Source organism: Lepidochelys kempii, chromosome 1 (assembly GCF_965140265.1).
Source record: "Lepidochelys kempii isolate rLepKem1 chromosome 1, rLepKem1.hap2, whole genome shotgun sequence".
Lineage (NCBI taxonomy): Eukaryota > Metazoa > Chordata > Testudines > Cheloniidae > Lepidochelys > Lepidochelys kempii.
In genome coordinates, this window is record NC_133256.1 from 178,132,782 (window position 1) to 178,150,650 (window position 17,869).

The window sequence follows — 17,869 nt, forward strand, 5'->3', positions numbered from 1 at the left end:
TTGGTGCCTAACCTCAGACATGTAGATCCTTCCTTTCAGAACTTCTGAGCACTAAAATTAACCTAACAAAGACCTTTGGGTGCTCATCACTTTAGAAAAACCAGGCTGTTGGTGTGCCAAGTTGGACACTCAAAATGTAGGCACCAAAAAGTGGATGTTTTCAAAAATGTTGGCTTTAATTTCCCTGAGCTTTAGTTTCCCCTTTTTTGTAAAATAAAATAAAATAAAATAAAATAAAAATATGTACTTCTTAAACTCCTGTTATTTGTAGGTACTTTCAATGAGAAGATTCTTTTTTTTTTTTTGGTCCATTAGAGTCATCCTAAGATGTTCTGGGTTCAGGTGCTGCTCTTTTGAGGCTGCTTCAGAGGCCTAGAGGGAAGGCAGTGAGGGTCATCTGTTCAACTAGTGCAGCCAAAACGTATGGTGCAGGTCTGGGCCCCACCAACACACTGAAATGTCTACTCTGAGGCATTTTGATTATGTTTGACCTTGCAAGTAAAAATGCTATGGTGAGGGAAATGGCTTTATGAACCCTACCCTCCTTCTAGCACATGCACAGAGGAAGATGCATAATTTAGTCCAGTGTATTTGTTGCTCTCACTCATCATCTTTTCATTTTGTACCAGTGATGGATCCAGATATACAAGCGCCCTAAAAATGTGGTTTCCTTCCTTCAGCTACAATACTTTGATGATTTCTGCGGTATCTGCTATTTACTTTAGATAGTGATAAGTATGTGTTTGAATTTGATACAAGTCACTTGTGACCAGACCATGAACTCAGCAGGGAGGAGAACACACTGCACTGGAGATAAAAAAAAAACACATTTCCCTTTTATGTGCTGGAGGGGATTTCTGCACATGCCTCTCTCACATGCAAAGTTTTAAATATTTACTTCTGTGCCATGAAACAAGTCACATAATGATCAGTCCAACACACTGACAATCTCCTCAGCTGTGCACTGCTGTGTTCTCATACAGTATGCACTTCAAACAAAATCAAATAATGAATGTATCATAGAGAAACCGGCCGAAATACTCCTTCAAAAAGAAAAGATGAAGACAGACTTGCTGATACTTGCCTTCTTCTAGGGTTTTTGCAAATTTTACTTCGCTATCTGCTCCTTGAAACTCGTTAAAAAAAGGGCGGGCCTTGATTTCATAGTTTACACCTTTCTTCAGCTCTGGAATGATGACGCTATTTTTGGTTGGTGTTCTCACTTCAAAAATTAACCATTCAGATTCACCGTGGGATGCAGTGGTAGGCCTGTACAGAATTTTATATCCCTGAATATACTGGGATTGCTGGTCCACCTAGCAGAACAGTAGAAACACATGTTAGTGAATGACTAATGGACTGTTTAATACATATAAACCATAACATTGCCTGTAGTATTATGCAAAATACTAAGAACTATCCATTTATTTTATCCAAAGTAAACAATGCTACTGAACCAGATAAAAATTCCTGGGAATTACAGCAAATTATGGGCCTTATTCACCACTGCATTAATACATTTTTAAGATAGTATAATGGCACTGACATCAATGAAGGGATAACAAAATGGTGACTCACGTTCTATATTTTGTAAAATGAATAACCCCGATGCCAAGGGGCTCCAAGCAGGGCAGGGGTTTGCCTAGGTGGATCTGTTTGCCGGATTGGGGTATATATTTTAATAGTTCAGATGATGAATATAGAAATCAAACAAAGAAACAGGTCAACCTTCCTGAGGAGTGGAAGCCTCCCAGCTTGCACAAAATGACCCTTGCTTCCTCCCCACTTCCTTGTGGACAAAGTGGATTTTAAAGGGCAGCCAAGTGGCACTATCTACATTCTGATGATTATGCTTGACTCTGTCAAAGGCCAGATAAATCCAAACATTTCCTCCATTCTCAGTGACTCAGCAGGGGGCTACTGTGCTGTAGAACTGGTGCTTTTTTAAGCAGTCACCACAGGGCCAATAAAAATCAGCTTTTTAAAGGAAGGAAGCGACCAATAAAGGTGGATCAAAACTGCACTCAGTTGACTGGATTGTCATTTGCAGTAAAGCCACTTTATGTCACTTGGCAGTGTACAAAGGCCTTAGTGTAAATAAGAACCAGGGTCAATATATTTGGGGATACTTGAGACAGGAGGTTACCTAATAGAATCGGTGTCTTGTGCAGCTTTCAGTATATTTTAGTCACTGACTTTGATAAATGATTTCTGATGTATAGGCAAATTTGAAAATAAAAACGTCTACTTAAAAACATTCAGATTTGTCCCATTTAAACTATTTTATCTGGTGACATAATAAAACTGTTTGTTTGCAATGTAATACCCAAGCAACATGTTTTGTTTCAAATAACTGACTGATGAATGGCTGCTCGCTAAAATTGAGGTAATGCTTAATCTTTGAAATTGCAGTCAGAGACCACCCAAGAGACCAAAAATATTGGCTGCCTGGAAAAGGTTGTTCTGTAACTAAAGGTCAAACAAAATTATGCTTGGAAGCTTGGTGATGTTTTTAAGTGGTCAGTTGAAACGGGAGATTGCCTGCTGCAGGTGGTCCTTAGTGCAGGTTTCACTGTAAATACTGGGCATCACAGCAGTCAGTTTCTTTACAGTTCTTGACTATGTAAAATGCTTTCTTTACAAAGTTACGCCATGCTAGCTGTAGCATCTTGTGATCACTTCATTATCATGAATCTTGCCCATATGCTCAGGGTTTAGCTGATCGCCATATTTGGGGTCGGGAAGGAATTTTCCTCCAGGGCAGATTGGAAGAGGCCCTGGAGGTTTTTCGCCTTCCTCTGTAGCATGGGGCACGGGTCACTTGCTGGAGGATTCTCTGCTCCTTGAAGTCTTTAAACTACGATTTGAGGACTTCAGTAGTATAGATATAGATGTGAGGTTTTTTGCAGGAGTGGGTGGGTGAAATTCTGTGGCCTGTCTTGTGCAGGAGGTCAGACTAGATGATCATAATGGTCCCTTCTGACCTAAATATCTATGAATCATGCCTGTCAACATTTTGAGTTGATCAGAAGGTAGCCCAGATGACAGTTTAAAGCTCCATTCCCTTGAGATTAATTGTCTCCACGACTGGAGTTGCCCCGCTCTTTTCCCGACCACCTAGTTGATATTGCTTAAAACAGCCGTTCGTTCATTTACATTGTCTTATATCTTTCCTTGAATAGACTTATTCCTTTCTCATGCTGTACTCTCTTTCTTTCTTTTTTCCTTTGTCCTCATCCATCCCCTTCATGTCACAATTTATTTCCCTGTATTCCTTCAATTTTTCTAAGCCCCCAATCTTCTCATTCTCTCTCCTTGTCCCTCCTCTGTATCTCTTCCTACCCCCTCCCTTGGGGACTCCTATAGTATCTTTTTCTTTTCTTGCCCTGGTTTTCCTCCTCTTCCATCATAACCTCCATACTTCTGACCTAACTGCTACTGACCAATGTGATTGTTTCCCATTGTGTTTTTCTTTCCCACCGCATGTGTGTTCACTTTTAAGCTAGTAATTGCTGTGCTGTGGGAGGAAGTGCATTTCTCAATATCTGATCTGGGGTAGGTGGGCATGGCAACTACCACATACCACTTCCTGCAACTCTGGTTGATAGACAGAGGAGCTATTGTGTTATCTCAAACATGACTTAGGGCCTGATGCACCTCTCACTGAATGCAACGGAATGGCTCTCATGAACTTGACTTTGGATCAGTCCCTTCACCTCCTGACAAAGGATGCTGAGCACCCTGGATATGGCATAGCACTCTCTGTAGAATGAGAAGATAATCTAGGTTCTGATTAAGACAGGCACAGTCAGGGGAGTGCTGTAAGTGCCAATACACATGAAGTGATTTTCATGTACAACAGCAAGCTATTTTCATAGCTTCTTGATATAGTTTAACTCCCCCATCAACAGTGCGGTGTAGTATTGGGATTTAAATAAAAGTTCCCTTTCTCCCTACCCAAAACCCACCTCCCATTTTATAACTTTTACTTACTGTCCAATGAACTTCAATTGAGGAAGAAGAAAGGATAGTGGGGTTGTGAAGATGCAGAACCACATCCCCGAGCTCTCTCTGGACCTGTTTGTGATCCACACCCTGGCTTGTAGGTGGAACATCTGGAACAATGTAAGAACCCATTCTTATAACTGAACTGAGTCTTCCAAGTACATAACTTGATTGACAAATAGGCTTAATCACAGTACCCACTAGAAGAGCCCAAATGTGCAGGAAATAGAACTACGTGAAGCATTTTCACAGCAAAATGGCCAAAACCAATCTGCTTTTTCAGTGGAAGCAATGTGGGGAGAGGGAAGACATGGGTGGGTGGGTAGGTGGGTTGGGAGCAAGGAGTAAAAAGAAAGAACAAGGTCAGGGATAACTATGGTAAATTACAGCAGAAGCATCACCTCTCATCATGCAAATCTCTCTTTCCTGCAGGGAAGGGGAATCTCCTACAGCACACTCCAAACACCATAGAAACCACGAAACAATCAAGGAGGGGCAGAAGAGTAGGTGTGTCTAAAAATAAATTCAGTAGCACTCTAGCAAGTGTTATTGTTGGTTTTTAATTACCTATTAACTGTAGTATAGTAATTAAATGAGGGGAAATGAACCACACAGATACAAGGTCTTCCAAGGGCAGGAGACTTCAGTGAACAGGGGCCAAAGCGCAGTTGCCTTCTGTCTCCCTTGATATTTGCAAAGCCAATACTGGTCTCTTATTGTTGAAAGAATTGTTCATACATATGAAAAGAGGAATTCCATTTGATGTGTTCTATCATTTGAGCTGGTACAATGTGGTGAGGATGTTTTCCATGTACAACTCTCAGAAAGCATCTTGGGCTGAAAAGAAATGACTCTCCCCATATGACACATTTATAGTGCACTCATCACCATGATATCTGAAGTGTATGTGTACCATGGATATCAGAGTACAGTATTTTTATATTCATTTCATAATTTCCCTTTTTTTCACTTCATTATACACAAAAACTATGTTGGCAACAGAGAAAACCTCAAGCTCGGAAATTCACATGACATGAAAAGTGCTGATTTTTTTTTTAAACAATCACAGGTATGTGTGAGCATGTTACACACACTTCGCTCCATGATACTACTCTCTCAATCTAATCTTTTCTAGTGTTTAGGCAAGGTTATGAAATCTACAAGCATTCTTCTTTCTGAAACATTCAGTAGGATTCTTGGCAATTTCAAAATCTGCCTGTTCACAAGAATGACCAGAGAGGGGGCATAGAGGAAAGGTGTATGTGCATATCCATGCCTGCAACAAAGCCAGATCCATGAGCGTGTTGCAGGTGGGTCCATCTGAGGAGTCCATCCGAGGAGTGAGAGCGGCAGAATGTTGATGACCTCCCTATGGAAATTGCTTATATAAAATATGAAGGGGACACATAAAGAAGTGTAACTTTTGAGGGGATAGTTACATTTCCAACCCATTACCCAGTGTATTTTTAAATAATTCACTGACCATCAAATTAAGAAATTATCTATCTATATATGTATGAAGTTACTGGCATGTGAACAAATTCTTTATCCAGCAACACAGTCCACATTTGAGACTGTAAGAGCTATGCCACCTGGCAATTTGTCATACAGCTTTTCCAACATATTCACAAGAGTGTGGGATTATTTCAAAACTAAATAATCAGCATGTGGCCTATGTGCAACCAGTGGGTGACAAATCTGTCTGCTTAGCCATGAAGACTTTTTAAAATAAATACACCATTGTGCAGCTACTGTATCCAAATGAAAAACATTCCGCCAAATTGTCCACAAATCCATGCATCTTTTCCTCCTTCTGATACTCTTAAAGACAGTAACTTCTGCAACTTGGATTTGTGTAAATCTCTGACCATCCTTTTGCCTGGAGCTTAAAGGGAGAGTCATCTTAATAATTAGCAGCCTAAACAGAAGATGGCACAACAGTTGAGTCACCAACAATATAATAAACGGTTAACAAACCTTGTCATTCATACCTGTGAACTACACCTTTGAACTACTCAGTACAGCTTATCTACTCTTTGGCTTTCTCATTTCAACTTTCAGCTTTCCAGAGCAAAGACTGTCAATGTTCTGTATCCGAAGCACATTGTTCAGACTTTACTAATACTAAAACGGCAATGGCTGAGTGAGAGGGTGAGAAGGTGATTGCCACATTTGAACTATATTTAGCACAAGATCTCCAAAGCAATCAGCCTCTATGACCAGAAGACAATTTTGACCTATTCTGGCTTGAGAGGAATTCACGTGAGACTGAGGTGATACTGGGAGGAAGAGGGAAATGCTTTCAAGAACTAACCTCTTTTATAACATTTCCCACAACTGAAGACATATGCTCTGAGATTGTTCATTTGGCATACAGGTTTAATGCCATTTTGATCTCCTCAATTCTACTAGAGATCCAAATAGCCACAAAAGCAAAAAAATCCACTTCCGTCTTCAATTAACCAGATTATTTTGTCTCATCTTATAAGAAGCACACTAGGCCCCAGTGATATATGCATTCGGGAGTTTCAGGCTTGATATAACAACTCAGATTTAGGATTGAAGCCACAAATCCTGAAAAACTTCAACTGGTATAGAACACAGCAGCCTGCCTGCATAGCAACACGGGTTGCCATATCGACGAAACCCCAGCGAATTGCCCCTACATTGTCTTCCCATAGAACACAGAAATCACTTCAAGGTCTCGGCCTTGTTATTTACACCCATCCATGAGATTAGCCCTAACTATTTGAGAGATCATCTCTCCCTCTGTGACCATGATCTCCCATGATGGCTATGCTCTACTGGAACAATGAAACTGTCATCCAACAGGGGAAGCTTGTGGGTGCAGAGGATGGAACTTTCGCAGGAGCTTGAGCCAAATTGTGTGATTAATTCGCACAAGAGAATGACCAAAACCCAAGCAATCTGAATTAAATGTAAAACTCATTTCTTTGATTTGCTTTCCCTCAGGAACTTCTTCACACAGGGTACGTCTACACTGCAATCAGAGGTGTGACTGCAGCACATGTAGCAGCTTTGATCTAGCTGCTCAAATAACAATAGAAGCAAAGTTGTGGCAGCATGGTCAGCAGCATGGGTTGTATAAAACTTACTGGGACCTGGGATATGCACTCCAGCAGCTAGCCCACACTACTGCAGCTTCACAGGTATTATCTGAGCTAGCTATATCAAAGCTAGCTCAGGTATGTCTTCCCATTCTGCAGTCACACCTCTAATTTCAGTGTAGATATACTCACGGACAACAATGCATGTCCTCATGCGCACACAATGCAAACTAATAAAACTAATTCTCCTGTAGGCTGGTTAGTAAGGAATTGAGAGTTTATCATTGTTAATTCTCTTCTGAAATACTTACTCCTGGGGGGATGCTGCACCAGTGCGGGGGTGCAGAATTCATAGGGCCCACATTTTTCTGTACCCCCGTGCAGAAAAATGCAAAAAAAGATCTGCAGGGGGACATGCGCCTCATCTCCAGCAGCCCAGGCAGTGCGTCTGTTCCAGCATACCTGGAGCAGTCTCTGAGATGGGGAAAGGCGCTGGACATGCATGCCTGCAGGATCACCATTGAGGGGGTGTCTATTTATTATGCACAAGGCAGGCTAAAGACACAAATTTTTACTCCTGGGGGGATTCTGCAGGACGGCACGCCCACAGAAAACGGCATCACTGCACATTTCCTGCTTTTCCCTGCAGAAAACAGCAGGGAAGCAAAGGGAAGCCTCGCCGTGTGACCATATGTGCAGTTTTTTTGGGGGGAATTGCTCCCCAAACAGAGGCGAGGCATGGGGTAGGCACACAGGGTTAGCAGGGGTGGCGATTTGTATGGGCTCATAGTGCCCGGGCTCCAGCAAATTCAGGGTCCCCTCATGCACTCCAACCCCTTGCCCCAGCCCAGAGCCCACACCCAGGACCCAAACTCCCTCCCACACCCAACACCCCCTCCTCCCCTGCACCAGCCCAGAGCCCAAACTCCCTCCCAGAGCCCACACCCCTGCCCCACCCAAACTCTCTCCCAGAGCCTGCACCCCAACTCCTCTTTTGCACCTCAACCCTCTGCCCCAGCCCAGAGCCTGCACCCAGCACCCAAGCTCCCTCCCAGAGCCTGCACCCCAAACCGCCTCCTGCACCCAAACTTCCTCCAGAGCCTTAGGCTATAATTATTGTGTGCATAATTTTTAATTTTTTGGCACAGAATTCCCTCAGGAGTAAATACTTGAAAGGCACTCAGATAATATGGTGATGAGGAGAGAGAGAATTTTGCTTTTAGCATAAATAGCATATTGTGTTAGATTTATGTATGTGCATTTTCTCAGGAATGTTTTATAACATCTGATGGCAAATGGGTAATTTGCCTATGTGACAACTAGTGTTCTGAGTTTAGAGGTAGACTGGCCATCAGATTAAGGACTTCCCCGTCTGCACTGGTTCACCTTCAGAAGTTTTTCACATCTGTGTTATTTTCTCAATCTTTGATTCTCATGAATTCAATAAAGTTATCAGATTGGAAACACATGAATGCACAGTTCTGACTGCACAGTGCCTATGTGCTGTGTCACAACTTCATTTTTTTTCTATATTAAGCTAAATTTATTACAATTTATTATAATTATATTACTGGGCCCATGACTTCTATCTGCCCGAGGAATAGTGTTTGTATTTCAGATGATTCCTTATTCATATTTATGCAATGTTATTATAGTAGTGTGGGGACACTAATTCCATCTGCTTCACTATAGGGGTTGTGGCTTTACTGAAGTCTGTTTTCCCGCACTGGACTTACCTTTAATAGTAAGCATTTTGCTGAGGATTACACTTTACTTGTGAAGTGGTATCCTGATCCTCCAAATTTTTAATTTCTCTGCTTCCCCAGTACAACATACAGCACATAATACTACATGCTCTCTCTCTGTGAATCATAACCGCAGCTTGATTCTCCTTTTAAATTGATAGTATGAAAATTATGAAATTTCCACAGAATTTGGGGGTTTGTGTGAAAACGTCACAAAGCCAAAGACTAACAGTGCTGCTAAGACGGGTCACTCAATTAGGTGTAACTATATTTGGATAAAAATTATTAGGGTTCCCTTATGTCAATGTGATAACCTTTTCAAGTAGCTTTTAAATAAAATGCAGCTTCTGAGCAATGTAAGTTTACCATCTAGTAGATGCAGTGACTTTTAGACATCATTTTAAAGTTAGCATAAATATGATCACCACATCTAACATTGCTCTGTAATATATCATTACAGACACTGTGGGGCCTAAATGCTTCAGTAAATAGGTTTACCTTGAGTTTTCACTGGGTCAGATATCTGGCTAGGATCACTAAGTCCATATGCATTAGCTGCCCTCACAAGGAAGAGGTAAATTGCATTAGGTTTCAGCCCTTTAACTGCAAAACTTTCAGTTTTCACATTTTCTGCTACCGTTTGCCAACTGCTACCAGATGCATGGCTAAGGATAAAACACACAGAACAGCAGGTTAGAATATGCTAATTGAACCATATATAAACTGTAAGTACAACCAGGTCACATGAGAATCCTAATACCTGAAGGCCTCTATTATATAAGACGTTGGAGTTGCACCTGAATTCAAATTAGGTTGCCATGACAGTGTTACTGTATTTCTGCTGACATCTGTAACTTCAGGTTTTGAGGGTGCACTAGGAATCAAGTTTGGGTCAGTCGGTCTTGGCGGTTGCACTGGAACTCCAAATTCTAACAAAAAGGGACAAATAGCTAAGTATGGACAGAAAGTAGGTGGGGGTTCAATGACGTTCACATCTGCATTATCAATTTATTACCAAGTAAGATAAATGTTGCATGTTAATTTCTGATTTTCGTCAAGCAGAGAAAACCTGATTGATTTACCTTGGACCTCAATATAAGCACTCCAGGTTGCTTCGCCACTTGGAGTTGAGGCAATGCAGGTATACCGGCCAGTGTCACCGAGCTGAATGGAGAGAGGGGAAAATAAATATTTGGAACCATCAGGCACTCAGTGGGCAGGAAAAGTAACTACAAATCAGTATATCACCAAGAATATGGATAAATACATTAGAATTTCCCTACCAGAAACTTCTCATGTTAGAAGACAGGCCTTCACATACTGCTAAGTGAGAATCTGTACATACTTCTTCCATTCTATTTAAAGGCACAGGAAAATGCCAACACTTTTTAATGTATTAATTCTCATTCTGTAATGAACAAAACTGACAGACAAATCACTAAATCACTCCTTATCCTGCCAAACTCCCACTGAAGTCCATGGGGAGAAATAAACTCAGAAAGCCCCACACAAGGGCCTATGCACTACTTAAACTCCCACTTAAGTGGTGCTTAGGGATTTATGCAGGGCCTCAGGAGTAAATTTCAACCTTAAAACAGGGCTTACGTAGTTCACCGGGCCATGTACAGGTTGGGCTCTCTGGACTAGGGTGAATTTTACTCTGTGGCCGACCAAATACTAGGATCCCCATATACTATTATAATCCAAATCTGAAGAGTGGATTATTTGTCCACCTGTGACTGAATCACAATTCAAAAGAGTTATGGTCAAAGAAATGAGACTATACTCAACTATCAGCACCAAAAAACAAAAAGACAAAAAACACGCACAATACTCAGAAACGAAAGGTCAGAGGTTCAAATTCTGCATTGGCACAGTGCATTGGTGTTTCCTGTGATCAGGTAATCATGACATCATCAGGTACCACACCGCTGCGTGAGAAGTCTTTCAAATGATTTTATTTGATTACTTTGATTTACCAAGGCGCAAAGACTCTACAGATAACCACAGATGTTCTAGAGCAGTACAATATTTTAAGACATCATACAACTTGTCTGGAATGAACAGAAATATTGGCCAGGTATCCTGCTCCAATTCCCCAAGGAAGTCATCCACACAGAGCTGATTAACCACTTTAAATATTTTATATATATATGTCAAGATCTACCTTCCATACACTTTGTACCACATATGCATGTGTAATCTTGAACCAAAAAAGGCATAAGAACAGGTACTATATAGGGACAGGAAACTAAACCCTGAATTTTACCTGTGAATCTGGAAGAAAAAGTTTTCATCTTTTAACACGGTAGCTATGAATGTATATGGTGTAAGGGCAACATCATCATGGCTTTTTTGGTTTTTTTGGCTGTCTACACTACTCTGCAACTGTGAAATCCTGAACTAAGGTGGCATGTTTGTGTGTGGAGATTTAGATTATTTTCATATATTACAGAGCTGAAGCTTTTGGTCCTTTACAAACAGTGTAAAGATTCATTGTCATTTCAAGGTACCTTGGCATATCGGATCTGTAAAGCTCCTGTCTCCAGCTGCTTGATGCGAGAGTCCTGGGTAGAGATGAGGACCCCATCCTTTCTCCAGAGGATTGTGGGCATTAGAGTGCCTGTGGCCACGCAGCTGAGTACTAAAGTACCATCCACAGCTACAGTCTGATTCACAGGACCCTGTCGAATGACAGGGGGAGGCCGGTCTGCAATCACTGCCAGAAGAAACAACAGGCAATGGATTTTTGCAAATGAAAGCAATTTTCTAATCAGCTAAGCAACAGCAGTTGCTTGAGGCTTTGAAACAAACTGAAGATAATTAAACAAGTAATTAAAGTATGAGACATGCATTATTCCGGGTATATTAATATGATGCACAGCTACAGAATATTAACATGATATACAATATATTATTTTCAGAGGTGAAGGGGTGTCAGAAGTTGTGAGTTGGCATCTTCTAGGCACACTGAGTTCCATAGTCTTTAGATGTGATAATGAAACAAAAAAGGATTTCTCAGTTTCTTTGAAAAGGCACACTCTTTACTTTATATATACACCTTACTATGCGATGGGTCGGTATAATTTGGGATTTGGAATTTGAACATTCGTTTACAGATAACTAAGAGGGCAGATGGGAAGGGAATAATTCAGCAAATATGCAGACACACAGTTTCCTAGTATGAAGCTGACTAATGGTAGGGTGGAATAAGTACAAAGCTGCCGTCTGGAAAAATATCAGCTTTTTCAATTAAAAAAATGTTTTGCAAGCATTTCCTTATACTCAGTTCTGTGAAAAATTATCTGACAGTACTGATTTGAAATCATAGTAAGACTCTTTCACAGTATTTCTAATAATTTTACTGCATCTTACACTCAACATAAATTAGCTATCTGTGATGAGTCATTTCAACGCTGTATTTACATAACGGCACAAAGTACTTTTAGTACTTATGCAAAGGAGAAACCATTGTTTATGTGTTGTGTGCCCCAGAAGATTAGCAATTTTCCCAGAAGTGAAACCTATGGTACTGTACTTCAATAGCTTCTCCTAGCTCAGGGATCAGCAACCTTTGGCACGTGGTGCGCCAGGGTAAGCCCCCTGGCGGGTCGGGCCGGTTTGTTTATTTGCTGCATCCACAAATTTGGCTGATCGTGGCTCCCACTGGCCGTGGTGCGCCACTCCCTGCAGCCCCCATTGGCCTGGAGCTGATCCCTGTCCTAGCTCATAATATCCTGAGATGTGCTGACACTATAAAATAACTGAAACTTAAAACAATATCCATTCAACAGCCTAACGGGAGCAGATGTGACTTGAAACCTGGTTTGTTAGCGTGAAACATAAAACTGAAATCCTGATAATTTGTGATCATTAAAGATCCCATGACACTTTTCACAACCAAAGAGTGTTAACAGTGATGTTTTGGCCAAATTCCAACTCAGGTAATTACATTTGCATACCTAATTGCCACCCTGCATTTTCAATTGTGTGATTTATACTTCACTTCCTTGTCTTAACCTGTTCTGATGTGTTGCCGTACACTGTTAAATCTCTCTCTCCGGAGATGGCTGAAATGATCCCCAGTGCAGTTGGAAGTTCAATTTGTTAGGTGTGTAAAGTGTTTGGAGGACCTTATGGAGAAAAGATGCTACATAAATGTAGGCTATTATATTTGGTTTGGAGGTAATTTTCTGTATAATGTATATATCTATAGGCTTTATATTTAGGTCTTACCTTACTTGCTATTTAATTTAAAATAAATTATAAATTGGTATTTGCATAGTTAACAGCTGTGGCAATATTCTGATATGACACCATGGATGAAAAATACTTAAAAAAACCTCTATATCACAGATAATATCAATATGTCTTTATTATTGACCAATCAGGATTTTCTAATGATATATTTTTTCATGTAGCCATTCACTCAGTTTGTTAGTTGACCCAAGCTCCATGGGTAAAATCTTAGCCCATCTGACGTCAGAGACAAAACTTCCACTGACTTCAGGTGGGCCAGGATTTCACCTTATCTGTCCTGTCACTCAGGATATGTCAAAATAGCAGCTGGAAGGGTGCTCCCCTGAGTGGGTATACAGACAAGCTCTAGCTCTGTTTGAGCTAGCACACTAAAAATAGCCATGTGGACACTGCAGCATGGGGAGCAGCTCAAGCTAGCCACCTAAATACAATCCCACCACGAGACCCTGGGTATGTACTTGGGCAACCAGATCAAGCCACCTGACAATACTGAAGTCATGCTCTTCCACTGCTGACATTGTGGTTTTAAATAAAATTGATAACTGTAAAATAAAAGTATCTTCACTTTACCATCAGTAACTTCCAAGTATGCTTTTGTTGTGATACTTCCTGCAACGTTTAAAGTCTGGCAAATATAGTACCCAACGTCAGACCTCTGGACACTTGTGATTGTGAGGTCACCAGTCTGAGAGACTGAAAAGCGGCTGGATGACTGAGGCGGCTGGTATGAAAAAAGCAGATTCTAGAATATATATATATATATGTGTGTGTATATATATATATAATTAGGAGAGGGAGAGAAAGAAATGGGTTAGATAGAATGTAACACATCTGCAATGTTCACCTTAATATGCCTAAACATGTGTGAGTTTATTATGCTATATATTCACATTATGCACAAAATATCTCTGTTTATATATATATAAAGCATTTCATTATTGTATACTAATTATGGGACCTGTTTTTGAAAAAAGGTAGGCACATCTGTGAACTCGTATTTGGATGTATCTTAACAGGCCTGATCTAACGTCCATTGGAATCTAGAGCAGACATTCCTTTAATTTAAATAGGTGTTGGAGAGGTATTGATATCCACAGATTCCATAACTGTGCAAACAATTGTGGTTTTTCTGCATATTGCAATAGTAATGTCCATGCAAATGTTCACACAACCATCTTTCAAAATCAAGGTTGCAGCATTTCTTGTAGTGAACTAGATTTTATTTCAAAAATGTATAAAAAGATGCCAGTTTACTTATTTGTGTTTAAACTTTAGACTGCCAAAGAATGGAGACAGAAATGTTTTATAGGTTTTCTTTTTAAACAGATGCTTTAGTCTCACTAATCATAGTGTCTGTTCTATAACCAGTACTACATTGTATAATAAAGTCCTATGCAAGTTTCCCTTGACATAGTTTTGGTTTGAAGTTAGATGCTATGGTACCAACAGCGGCCATGAAAGTCAGAGCTGAAACCAAAATAACACACATGCTTTACATCAAATACCGGTTTCAAATTTTTGTCTATGGCTTAGCATTTTGAAGGGAAAATATTTGAAGTTCTCTGTACTTTATGGACACTATTTTTATTGCTGTCTCTTGTCTGACTACATTTTGCTTTTCCTAAGAATGCCTAAACAAAGAAGATAGAGAATCTTCAATTACAATACAAGTGCAGAAACTTGTCAATAATCTTTTCCGTCTCCATTTCCGGCTACATATTATTAGCCACTCAGTAAAGTCAAAAGGGACCCAGTGAAACCAAGAGGTTTTGCATTAAAAACCAACAGCTCTACTAACTGCCCCCCACCCCCCCGAAAAACCAATAAATAAAAATGCACCCAGTGTAGCAGCCTACTTATATCACAAACTAACACTAGAGATAACCAGCTCAATTTTTGTCTAGTCACATCATTTAGTTTGATAGATATTTAACAAATAGAAAGAAAGGAGCCTATCCCAAGCTCTGTTTGACTTTGACTATTGTTTAGAAAAGCGTAACTACCCACCAAGAGCAATAGGAATCAATCAATACTCTCAGTAACAGAAAAATGAGAAATACCCTTTCTTCACTGAAAATGATCCCTTATGCAACTTGTTCCCTTCGAAAGTCCCCCCTAAAAATGATATGTTAGGGCATTGAATAACAACAACTATCTTTTATAACTATCTGAAGAAATGAGGTTTTTACCCACAAAAGCTTATGCTCAAATAAATCTGTTAGTCTTTAAGGTGCCACCGCACTCCTTGTTGTTTTTGTGGATACAGACTAACACGGCTACCCCCTGATATCTTTTATATTGTACTTTTCTTCATCTCAAAGCATTTTACAGAGTAGGTCAGTATCTTTACCACCCTTTTACAGACAGGGAAACTGCAGCACAGGGAGGGGAAGCAACTTGCAGTACTGTACACATTTGAGTTAGCCAAAGATACATAAACACGGCAGGTTATTTTTCTGGATGAGCGCAAGCCACAACGCCCAGATCCATTTTTTTTTCCAAAATGTGCTAGTGTTTGGACATGATGTTGTGGTTCAGCCAACTACAGTGCTAGGCCAGGATCCAAATTCTTGGGACTTTTGGATGCAGAGTTTTGGTTTGGTCCCATCTCTAATTATTCTATAGATATTACATCATTTTTCTCAATAGTGAAACAATTAATGAAAACTGTGAATCTAACAGGACACTAAGAATGTACTCATCCTTTCCAGCTTCTTACTATACTGACCTTTAAATTTTAGGAAAAAGACAAGTCCAGTAGGGAGAACACAGTTTTCCTTTCCATTTAGTACACAACATACAATATTTTTAAACTCACATGATGTATTACAATAATGCAGATGGGGTCCAGCATTTGCAGGCTTAGCAGTTATCTTCAGCGGGTAAGCAACTGCAGGAACTGCCATCCTCTATCTGGCATTATTGCTTAAAGAAACTGGCATGAAACAAGAAAAGAAAGTTGGCTTTACCTGACTTCCCTCCCTCCGCCAAAAGATGGCTGGCTGTGGGTTTCCAGTTGCTTCGCATTGAAAAGTCACTGTCCGTCCCAATGCAGCCACCTGGTCACGAGGTTTCACAACAAAATGGGGAGGTTCTGAGGGAGATAAAAATACACTAAAATCTGCAGTCCAAAGTTCACCCCACTTGAAAGCCAAGTGGCAACTTGGCTGGTGCCTGAGCACCACATTTTATTTGTTTAAAAAGGTAGTGTGTTATAAACAACCTTTACTATGGAGCTGCGGCACAAAGAGACTGCAGCTCCCAACATTCAGTGCTTCATCTTGACCCAAGATTGATTGTTCTTGTGCTGCTCCTCCCTATTAAGATCCTGATTGTGCATTCCTTATTCAAGTTTGTGAGCTTTCAGCCAACCAAGCGAGTTTTAAGTCTCATTGACTTCAACAAGCTGCGTTGCATGAATAAGCATTCACCAGCATGATCACAGGGGTCACAATCAGGTCTTAACAGAGGAGAGGGGCCACAGATCCCAACGGAGAAATCTCTGGGCTGCATCCGGCTCAAAGGCCACACTTTATCCACTTCTGTACTAAATGCTATGGAGTAACTGTACATTCAGGTTTACATATACAAAAGTCACCCTCTTTGATTTAGGAAATCTCAGGAGAAAAAAACCGACCTTTAGTTGCTTTTATAAGAATGATCTGATGAAGTCAGGGTCTCAAAAATTTTCAATTTAGCTCAAAGGCCCCAGAAATGCTACTGTGCAAATGATAACCATTTAAAACCTTCAATCCAATTATTGAAAAGGAATGAATTTAAAGTAACAGTGGGGCTGAATTCCTCCATTTACATAGGCAAGGGCATGTTCAAATAAAATATATATGTAAATGAAGACAAATTTGAAACATCTGCTCATTCTAACATTATAAATGCTGCCAGCATTGTCCAAACTGTTTGATTTACACCGACGTAAATGGCCTCTTCATCTAGTAGTAAACAGAATGTCAAAAATTATGTCAGCTACATTAAAAATAAGTTAGAGCACTTGACAGCATTAGATACACTGATGAGGTTAGCCCAGAAAAAATAGAATATAAAGTCTGTTAGGTGGTGTCGTCTTACACCTGGAAAAATTTGCATTAAATGAAAAGTCCTTTCACTTACTGTTTACATTTTTCAAATTCATTTCTCATCAGCTGTCTAAAGCATTAATTATTCTCCCCTCTTGTCTGAGTTCAGAGTGAAGTGAATGCTTTGAATTGGACATTTTAACAATTTTATATTCTTTTCTTTGAGTGCTTTTTCTTCACTTAAAACACCTTAAATTACTCATGTCACTTAGGTGGTGCAGCTTAAAATATATTCTGTGACTAAAACAACTGTGAATATCTAGATGAAACCCATGGATGCGAAACGTCCCTTCTGGACAATTTGTTTTCTTTGTTAATCCAGGTCAATATTTTCAGTTATCCATTTATCTATTCTATGACTATGCTCCCTATTTAGATCAGAATAAACACCAAATGTTCCTTTTCAGAATTTATAAGCAAAATTTTGGGGTGATTTATACTTGGACACAAATGTTAACATTGGTTGAATGACCTAACTAAGAAGTTATAAAAGGTAAAGTCCCACATAGACGTCCCAGTAATAGAAATAATAATAGACTCATAGTGATCACCATACCTATAAAACAGAAAACCTGGATACATTTAATATCATGAAACGGGGGTTCTGGAGGATTTTTGACATCTACAGAGGGGATTTAATTTAGTATTGCAAGTAGATTGGGAAACGGAGTTTGCCACTGGGCTGTGGGGAAAGATTAGG

The 17,869-nt window shown here is 40.0% G+C and overlaps 1 protein-coding gene across 4 annotated transcripts in view; it reads right to left on the reverse strand.

Annotated features, from left to right (window-relative positions):
* Window positions 1-17,869, reverse strand: part of ROBO1 (roundabout guidance receptor 1) — a 440,544-nt gene that overhangs the window by 67,246 nt on the left and 355,429 nt on the right. For 3 of the 4 annotated variants that reach the window (XM_073303988.1, XM_073303999.1, XM_073303970.1), the window contains exons 7-14: window positions 16,048-16,172; window positions 13,649-13,820; window positions 11,332-11,537; window positions 9,901-9,982; window positions 9,579-9,747; window positions 9,317-9,483; window positions 3,994-4,115; window positions 1,085-1,316 (exon numbers count right to left, since the gene is read on the reverse strand). In XM_073303988.1, coding sequence (XP_073160089.1) covers window positions 1,085-1,316; window positions 3,994-4,115; window positions 9,317-9,483; window positions 9,579-9,747; window positions 9,901-9,982; window positions 11,332-11,537; window positions 13,649-13,820; window positions 16,048-16,172 — 1,275 coding nt within the window. The remainder of the gene's footprint in view (window positions 1-1,084; window positions 1,317-3,993; window positions 4,116-9,316; window positions 9,484-9,578; window positions 9,748-9,900; window positions 9,983-11,331; window positions 11,538-13,648; window positions 13,821-16,047; window positions 16,173-17,869) is intronic. The other variant, XM_073303979.1, reaches the window with a different exon arrangement.